At 43.9% G+C, this 9,697-nt stretch overlaps 1 protein-coding gene across 1 annotated transcript; it reads left to right on the forward strand.

The window, feature by feature from the left end:
- Window positions 1–6,838: 6,838 nt before the first annotated feature.
- On the forward strand, window positions 6,839–9,219 carry LOC104605773 (uncharacterized). The gene is made up of 5 exons (XM_010270661.3): window positions 6,839–7,045; window positions 7,136–7,169; window positions 7,271–7,849; window positions 8,382–8,726; window positions 8,948–9,219. The coding sequence occupies exons 3-5, from the start codon at window positions 7,271–7,273 to the stop codon at window positions 9,065–9,067; spliced, it is 1,044 nt and encodes a 347-aa protein (XP_010268963.2). The 5' UTR covers window positions 6,839–7,045; window positions 7,136–7,169; the 3' UTR covers window positions 9,068–9,219.
- Window positions 9,220–9,697: the final 478 nt, after the last annotated feature.

Here is a 9,697-nt window from a genome sequence, read left to right on the forward strand (position 1 = left end):
GACCTGTGCCAGAGTAGCTTCTGTGAGGGTTGCTAGCAACCAGTTGAGAAGAAGTTTATCCTATCCTGTGTATTCCAACTAGTGTTTTATTCAAGACTCAAAGTCTTGGAGAGAGATCCATCTTCTTTAGCTGTAGTAATGTGCTATAATGGGCATTTAAATGACCCAACAAGATATTCGAGAAGGCCAAGTCCATCAAGCATCAGCTCATATTGAGCCCTCCAAAGAAGAAAATTGTACTTATCAAGCTTCATTGTGATTAGCTAGGTTGGAAAATTTTCCGAAAGGAGAGAGATATTGAGTTGAAGAAGTTGCCATCGTTTTAGTGGCTCTGATACCAAGATAAGATATTGAGTGAAATGGGATTTCTTGATGTCTCCAATTGCATTGATGGGTTACTATTTATAGAGTACAAAGGATAAGGTTACAATAAATAGCATTTGATAACAGAGGGATAACACTCTAGGTACGTGATTGGATTGGACTATGCTTGTTTTACAACTTGATCAATACAAACTAACAATTTTGGTGGGAATACCTCTTTCCCGTCTGCCTTTTTGTTTTTCTAGAGATTGAGTATGACTACTGTGTTTTGAGTTGATCTCAAGTCGCTAGTCCTGTGATGTACTTCTCCTTTTTCTTTTTAATAAATCTTTTTTAATCTTACTCTTCGAAAAAACAGTGAAAGAAAAAATTTTAGAAGAGGCTCCTTCTAGTCTCTGCCATCATGTCCTCTTCCTTTAGTAGCTTTACTCTTCCATTTCTTTGCCTTCACCACACAGTCTACATAAAAATCAACTAAATTCCTTAGCTTCCCACTACCAGGAAGACCCCAAAGATTGAAATATTTATCGACTTCATCCAGGGACATATTGTACTCTTGGTCCTCATTTGTCAAAAGTCTTTTGTAGCTCGCATCTATACCTCCTGAGTTTCTATCTCACTCCTAAAAGCTTCCCTAGCAAATTCCTCACCTCCCTAAAAAGTGAGGCCCAAAACCTTTGCAACTTGAATATCTTCTTCTAAGCATTTCTCAATCATCTCTAAGCCTTTGGTAGAAGAACTCGACCCTGGGTCACTATGTTGAAAGCTCATTGAGCTCGACCCACTTTTTTATGCACACATGTAGACAAGATCAAATTTCAAAAGTTTCTTATTAGGTTTAAATTCAAATTAGCCCTTCTTTGAGTTAACAACCTTCAAACAATCCCATGCTATTGAAATAAGAAGGAATTAGGGGTGCTCATAGTTCAGTTAACCAAACCATTAGCATTTTTCTGAAACCAAATTAGTTCTACCAGTTTTTACATTTCCCCGAACCAAAACTGAACTGGTACTACCAATTAACCAGTTGATCATTTTTGGTTTTCAACCAGTTTGATTTTTCAGTTTTCCATTTTTTTATAATTATAACATATATTATAAATAAATAAATATATATAATACATTATATTATAAATAATAAATGATATATAATATATTATAAATATTATAGAAATATATAATGTTGAGGCTCAGAATGGGCTAAGGACAAATTTGTAGCTTCGCTTCCTGGACGAGCTGGCAGATGAAAGAGTCTGTTGTGGCTGAGGACGGCTGAGACCAAGGAGGGTCGAGGCCAAGGGCCAGTGGGGTCCGAGGAGGGCTGAGGCCGAAGACCAGTGGGGTCCGAGGAGTGTCGAGGCCAAGGGCCAGAGGTGTCCAAGGAGGGTCGAGGCCGAGGACCAGTGGGGTTCGAGGGGTGGCGAGGCCGAGGACCAGTAGAGTCCGAGCAAGGCCAAGGTCAAGGACCAGTGGGGTCCAAGGAGTGTCAAGGCTGAGGACCTACGAAGGAGACGTCAGAGGCCCCGGGCGCTAGCTCGAGGCGGGGACTCTGACGGTTAAGTTAGTGAGGACATAGCAAACAGGGCAGACGAGGCCTGAGTAGAGTAGCTTAGACAAGGTCGCCCAAGAGCTAGAGAGCTTGGAGTAGCGGGGTTTCCAGCCCAAGTTTCAAATGATTACCTTGAGGGGGGTGGCACCTATTTATACTTGAGACTGCCATCCGAGGTCGCCGCGTGTGGCCGCGCCATTGGTCCCGCATTGTGCACTGCCCTCAGCTGCATGTCGGCGTGCTACTGGCCTGCCTAAAGCACCTACATCATTTGCCCCCCACTCTCGAGGTCGCGGTAGAGGTCTTGGCTGAGGACCTCGTTTCAGCCGAAAAGAGTGTGTCATCCTTGCTAGGAGGCGCCGAGTGGTCTTCTATGGCGAGGGCCTTGGCTATAGCCAAGCTGGTGAGACTTGAGAGTGGTCTTCTGGTGTGGAGGTGATGAGGCCGAGGACCTATGGAGCCCGAGTACTGCTAAGGCTAAGGACCTGTGGAGTCCGAGGACTATTGAGGCCGAGGACCTGTAGAGTCCGATGACTGTTGTGGCTGAGGACCTATGGAGCCCGAGGACTATTGAGGTCGAGGACTGTTGAGGCCGAGGACCTATGAAGCCTAAGGGTTGTTGAGGCCAATGACCTATGAAGCCTATGGGCTGTTGAGGCCGAGGACGTATGGAGCTTGAGGGCTATTGAGGTCGAGGACCTATGGAGTCCAAGGACTGCTGAGGTTGAGGACTTGTAGAGTTTGAAGACTGTTGAGGCCGAGGACCTATGAAGCCTAAGGGCTGTTGAGACCGAGGACCTGTGAAGCCTAGAGGTTGTTGTTGAGGCCGAGGACCTATGGAGCCTGAGGGCTGTTGAGGCCAGCGACCTGTGAAGCCTAAGGGCTGTTGAGGCCGAGTACCTATGAAGCTTAAGGGCTATTGAGACCGAGGACCTGTGAAGCCCAAGGGCTGTTGAGGTTGAGGATTGCGGAGGACGAGGACCTATGAAGCCTATGGGCTGTTGAAGCCAAGGATTGCTGATGTTGAGGACCGTATTTTGCACGGGTACGAGGTGTGCGTGGCCCCAGTCGTGTGCTTTAGATTAGTTGATGAGTCCGTGCGTGGGCCAGGCGTCTGTCGAGAGATATGTAGAGGGGACTGCTGTCTGAAGTGACGATGCTTCGAGAGGTTGGTAGAGGGGGTAGCCGAGGTGTGGCCGCCGAGGTGTGACTATTGAGGGGGCAGATGAGGGGCCGCCACGGTGTGGTGAAGGGGGCCATCGAGGTGTCCGTTGGGGGTGTGACCACAAAGGGACCGACCTAGGTGTGATTGCCGAGGGGCCAGTTGAGGTGTGACCGTTGGGGCTGTCGGGGTCATTTGGTGTTTCTAGTCATTTCGTTGGAAGCTTAACTGCAGATTGGGGGAAGTCTTAGTAGTCATTCCCACAGATGGTGCCAATTGTTGAGGCTTAGGATGGGCTGAGGACAACTCTATAACTTCGCTTCCCGAATGAGCTGGTAGATGGAAGCGCCCATTATGGCCTAGGTCAGCCATAACGAACGTGTGAAGCTCGTACCTATGAAGCTTAAGGGCTATTGAGGCCGAGGACCTGTGAAGTTCAAGGGCTGTTGAGGTCGAGGATTGCGGAGGCCGAGGACCTATGAAGCCTATGGGCTGTTGAAGCTGAGGACTGCCGATGCTGAGGACCGTATTTTGCATGGGTACGAGGTGTGCGTGCCCCCAGTTGTGTGCTTTAGAGTAGTTGATGAGTCCGTGCGTGGGACAGGCATCTGTCGAGAGGCATGTAGAGGGACCGCTATCTGAAGTGATGATGCTTCGAGAGGCGGGTAGAGGGGGCAGCCGAGGTGTGGCCGTCGAGGTCTGACTGTTGAGGGGGCAGCTGAGGGGCCGCTGCAGTGTGGCGGAGGGGGCCATCAAGGTGTCCGTTGGGGGTGTGACCAGAAAGGGACCAGTCTAGGTGTGATCGCCGAGGGCTAGCTGAGGTGTGACCATCGAGGCTGTTGGGGTCATTTGGTGTTTCTAGCCATTTCGTTGGAAGCTTAACTACAGATTGGGGGAAGTCTTAGTAGTCGTTCCCACAGACGGTTTCAATTGTTGAGGCTCAGAATGGGCTGAGGACAACTCTATAACTTTGCTTCTCAGATGAGCTGGTAGACGGAAGCGTTCGTTATGGCCGAGGTCGGCTGAGATCGAGGAGTGCCGAGGCCGAGGACTAGTGGAGTCTGAGGAGTGCCGAGAACGAGGGCCAGTGGTGTCTGAGGGGGGCCGAGGCCGAGGCCCAGTGGGGTCCGAAGGGTTCCGAGGTTGAGGACTAGTAGGGTCCGAGGAAGGCCGAGGCCGAGGACCAGTGGGGTCCAAGGAGTGCCGAGGCCGAGAACCTACGAAGAAGGAGACGTTAGAGGCCCTGGGAGCTAGCTCGAGGCGGGGACTCCGATGGTCAAGTTGAGGGCATAGCAAAGAGGGCGGACGAGGCCTAAGTAGAGTAGCTTAGATGAGGTCGCCCAGGAGCTAGAGTGTTTGGAGTAGCGGGTTTCCAGCCCAAGTTTTAGATGATTACCTTGAGGGGGTAGTGCCTATTTATACTTTAGACTGCCATCCGAGGTCGCCGTGTGTGGCCACGCTCAGCCGCATGTCGACGTGCTACTGGCCTGCCTAAAGCACCTACATCATATAATATATGCATATATTTATATATAATATAGATAATATGTGACATATATTAAAAATATATAATATACAAACAAATATATAAACCTGTTGGTTCGATTAACTGCATTTGCCTATTTGGTTTTCTTGGTTCAGTTGGGTTATTCAGTTTTCTTGTCAGGACTTAAACTCAATTCATTAGTGTTCTCCACGGTCTAAACCAACCCTTGGGCCCTAGCCTTCCTTCTAGGTGCAAAGCCAAGCCCATTCCCTAAATCAAGAAGATCATGCCCAATAACCACTTCCATGGCATAATTTGAACTTAAATTAACAATCAAAGTCAGTTTGGGACCCACTTAAGCATCCACCCCCTCTGAGAGGAGTGGGACTAGAGAAAGCTGCTCACCCGACTTTGGCGACACAACAACAATCTATGCCCCCAAGTGATGGGAATGACTCCTTCAAGCAATTCAAGACTTATCTCAAGTCTCTTCTCTGGTGCTAACTGTATGTTAACTACCACCTACCAAAGGCTCCAGCTCTATAAATGCCAACTACCCTCAATAGATTGAAACACTCTCTCTGAATCCATTAACACTCACTTAAGTCTATGATTAAAACGTGTAAACAAGGACTCAAGGCCCTCAACCACTAATCTAATAACAAAGACTTCCCTTAACACTTCCACTAGGGGTGAGCATGGGTCGGTTTGGTTCGGTTCCATGGCAAAACCTAGAACCTACCCTATAGGGGTCGGTTCTAGGTTTTTGGAACTGGAATCTACCTTGTGAAGGTCGGTTCTAGCCTTGGCGGTTTTGGGGTCAATTCTAGGGTCTACCTGTGGAACCTGTTCTTTCACTCTTCAAGAGAAAAATGAAACATGTCCTTCAAAAACTTGATTTTCAATAATGGTAATATATAATTTAAAACTTATATTATCTTTATAGGTTAAATTGAATAATTTAATATGTAGATTATCATAATATATTAATATATGGTTAAAAATTCGTCATTATAATTTAATTTTTTAAATATTACCTTTTATATTGTTTATTATACACATACAAATATTAAAAAGAAACAAATGATCAAATCACTTAAGTAACTTGATAGTCAAGTGAAACCATGGCTTTTGTAACCATGAGTGTTTGGGCTCAAACCTTCACATCCTTAAAAATATTTTGGGGTTTACTTCAAGGCAAGGTTGGTTCCAAGGCCGGTTCATCGGGCCGGTTCGGGTAGGGTAAACCCCTAGACCATAGAATTGACCTGAGTGGGGGTTAGTTCCAAGAATTTGGAACCAGACCCTACCCTGCAATAAGATCGGGTAGGGTTAGTTCAAGGCCGGTTCGAGCTTGGTTCCATTTGGTTCCGGGTAGAACCTACCCATTTCCTCACCCTAACTTCCACCTTCAAAGACTTGGGAAGTTCGAATAGGGCATTCACCCTAACTACCAACCTCAGAGTTTCAACATCCGATCAACTAAGGTTCTTAGTCATCACCCCAAAAACGACCTAAAGCCTTGCCAATTTCCTTAAAATCCTCCCAGTACCAAGCATGTAACGGGAGGTCGAGGCAGTGAACCCTCCACCTTTGAAAAACATTGAAAAGAAAACCTCTCTCCAGATCTGAAGCATTGAAGGAGGGCTAGTTCCTTCCCATTAAAACGATAAGGGCTCTTTTCTACAAGTCTCGTTGCCGGCTTTTATTTCAATAGAAACAGAAAGTGACCTCCCACCAAAAGTTGAACCCTAATCTCATTCTTGTCATTCCAAGCCTGTCACCTACCTCTTCTTGAAGTGAAATTCATGTAGATTAGAGCAATCTTTTTTATACTTGCATCAAATTATAACTGGATAACAGGATTTCATTAACACGGAGAAAATAATTTGTAACATCAAGGATAGTTTAAGGGGGAAGAGTGTTCAATTTTTCCTTTAATATTATACCGTAATTTTTTCAGGTACTCTTGTAAAACCCTTAGTAGTATTTGCTAAAACCATGCATGTTCGACACTGAAAATATTTGGCTCCTACATGGTTGGAGCCTAGAGGACATGTGTCTAACAAAAGGCATTTTATTGGTTAGTTTTTGAGTTTAGAGTTAGGCTATAGGGATTTAAGGGTTTAGGGTTTTGAGGTTTTAGGACTTTAGAGTTGAGATTTTAGGGTTTAGGCATGAGAATCAAGAGGTGGTCGGAATCTTTAATCCAACCACTGTAGAAGCTACATCCTTTCTTACAAAATTTGGTCAAAAGCAAACCTTTGAAAATTACTGGGCGTGGTGGAATGTTGATGCAGAAGATAAGCCCTAATCTTTTCTCTGTATGTCTCAGCTCTCATTCACGAATCATTGTCAGCCATGGTCAGGAAAAAGGATTGAGAATGGATCAACCAAAAATGCTAAAGGGAATACTTTCTAGTTTTACCAGAGGAGTCTTATGAAGCTTCGAGGAATTGTTTGTGGTTCGATTTGGAACCCTTGGTCGTTTTGAGGGATTTGGGGTTTTCTAGGCAGATTTCTGGTACGTCCTAAAATCAATATTCTGTTAATTCAATCTTCATAATTTATTTTGTAATCCAACTTATCTCATCATTTTGTGCAATTAAAACAGGCACTTAACTGATTCTCTCTTGGGCCATACGCATGTAAGATTGTTAAGGCTCTCTCTCTCTCTCTCTCTCTCTCTCTCTCTCTCTCTTCATCTATTTCCTATCCAAATTTAAAGCTGTTGAAACTTTGTGTCTAGATGCAGCGCATACCACATAACCATCAAAATGATGGAGCGAACAATATGGTAGATGCAGCTGAAACTTCAAATAATTTATGGCCACCATTTGAGGAGGATCCCACAACGTACGACCAACAAAATGATGGGAACAACATTAATTTTGTCGATCTAGATGAAACTTCTAAGAATCCATGGCCACCATTTGAGGAGGATATCATACCTTATAACCAAAATGATGGAGAAAACAATATGGTGGATCCAGCTGAAACCTCTGAGAATCCATGGCTACTATTTCAGAAAGATATTATCACAGGTGAGAGAGACACAAGCATTATCCCTCATCAAGAAGACTTAATCATGGTGCAACAACCATCAGAGGAAGCCTTGGCTGCAAGTAGTGTGAATCAGAACAATAAAAAGAGAGCCCGCCGGTTGAAGCGTTTTCAATCTGGAAAGCTAGTGGTGCAACCTGATACAGACGAAGGGTCGCTCGTGAAAAAGCACGATCACAATGCAAAGGAGAGGGTTCGTAGGATGAAGCTCAATGCTTCCTATTTGGCTCTTCGTTCACTACTTCCAGATTCTCATAGGTCAAAGGTAGTTCACAACCACTGTTACTTTTTCCCTCTTTCATCTTCAAGGATTCTCCCTGTATCTTGCAACTACTTAATTTAATTTCTTCTAGATCTGGTCCCTGTGAGGTGGTACAAATTAAATCAAACTGGCTTCACTTGGGTAGAAGAGGAGATCCTTCAACAGACCAACAACCTACCTGCTTCATCTTTTTCTGGGTTCAAGTTAATGGATCGAACCATGAGAATTATTTCACTACTCAGCTAGATTCTAACTGTGTAGTTGATCAAACTGAGTTTTAGTACTGTAGAACGTAGTAGAACCGACCTTTTTCGGGGCACAAGGAAGAACTTGCGAACAATGCATGGGTAATTTTTGACCCGACCAAAATGCATGTGATCAACCCACTTCTACCCTAGATTTGAGCATATGAAGCACCCAAGCTCATTATGACAATTGTATTACAGTTGGGTATTCCTTTTAGTTCATTCAGTAAAGAGGATATCTAGTATATAGTGTAATTGCTTACAGAATTTGGTTGTCGGTGTTCTTGCAGAAGAAATGGAGTGCTCCTGTTGTAGTGGGTAAAGTTCTAGAATACATTCCAGAGTTGGAGACTGAGATTGAGGATCTTACCCAGAAGAAGGAACAAATGATCTCCATGATAGAAAAGAGGCAGATCACTCCCATCCAAGCTTCACCTTCAGAATTCGAAACTCCCACAGTTTCAGTAACTGAAGTTAGAAAAGGGGAAGTGATCATTCAAATATGCATGAAGAGAGAAAATTCTAGTGTTTTGTCTACTCTAATTGCTAACGCTGAAGGTGAAGGAATGCAAATTGTCAGTGCTTCGGCTCTTCCAGTCTCTGATGACAGAGTTTGCTACCATCTACATCTTCATGTAACTCTCTAGATCTTATCCTTAATCATGTTGTCTCTTTTGCACTTCCTTCCTACCTATGTGACTAGTAGTCCTATCATCATCATCCTAATATGATTTTATTAGGGTCCTATTTCCATGGGTTGGTCCAGCTTCACTACTATAAGTAGGGTTATCATTGTTGTTATTTTGATCTAGAAAAAAAGAAATTGAAACTTTATTATCTTATCTCTATTGACCAGGTGAATGGAAGTTCCGAAAGATCCGATTACATTGAGGTGTTAAGGACTAAGATACTTTCATGGTCGTGCGAGAGTTCATCTATTCACCGGCAAGACCAAGATGGAGATAATATCTTTTAGTAGAAACGGGTGTTAACATTAACTGCTACAGATCATCCCATTTTTCTTTTCTTTTATGTATTGTTCAAACTTTATTAATGTCTCCAAAGAGACATCTCAATTGTATTTTCTTTTTGTATTTGGTAAGAGTTCAAATGCTGAATCAAAGTGAATTCTGCAATTTTGCAGGCAATGGATGAGAATACGTTTTTGTATTAAAAATGAAAGCAAGTTTTTTTTGACATTTTTGCATCCAAAATGGGAGCAATGTTGCAAGGTTTTTAAAATTGAACTGGAGAACGAACCAGTTAGGGGTTCGGTTCTTGGGTCAAACGGTCTGACCATTCGAATTGAACGGTTGGTCCATTTTGACAAAAAAACAAAAAAACTGTCAAAACCGTTCGAACAGTTCGAACGATTAACCGTCTGGGTCAGCAGTTTGCTGACCAAAACAGTTTTTAGGAAAAATCCAATTTTGAAGAAAAACGGACCAATTCTCGATTTTCCGATCCGACCATCCGGTCCAATTTTGAAAACCATGTTGCTTTAAATAACTGTTGCATCCGTGAAGAACCATACATATTTATATTTGCATTTGCGCTCTTGCCACATGCGCGCAATTCTTTTTGGTTTTTAGCATCTATTTTAATG

This window comes from Nelumbo nucifera, chromosome 1, assembly GCF_055504915.1.
Source record: "Nelumbo nucifera cultivar China Antique chromosome 1, China Antique-T2T, whole genome shotgun sequence".
NCBI classification, from domain to species: Eukaryota; Viridiplantae; Streptophyta; class Magnoliopsida; order Proteales; family Nelumbonaceae; genus Nelumbo; species Nelumbo nucifera.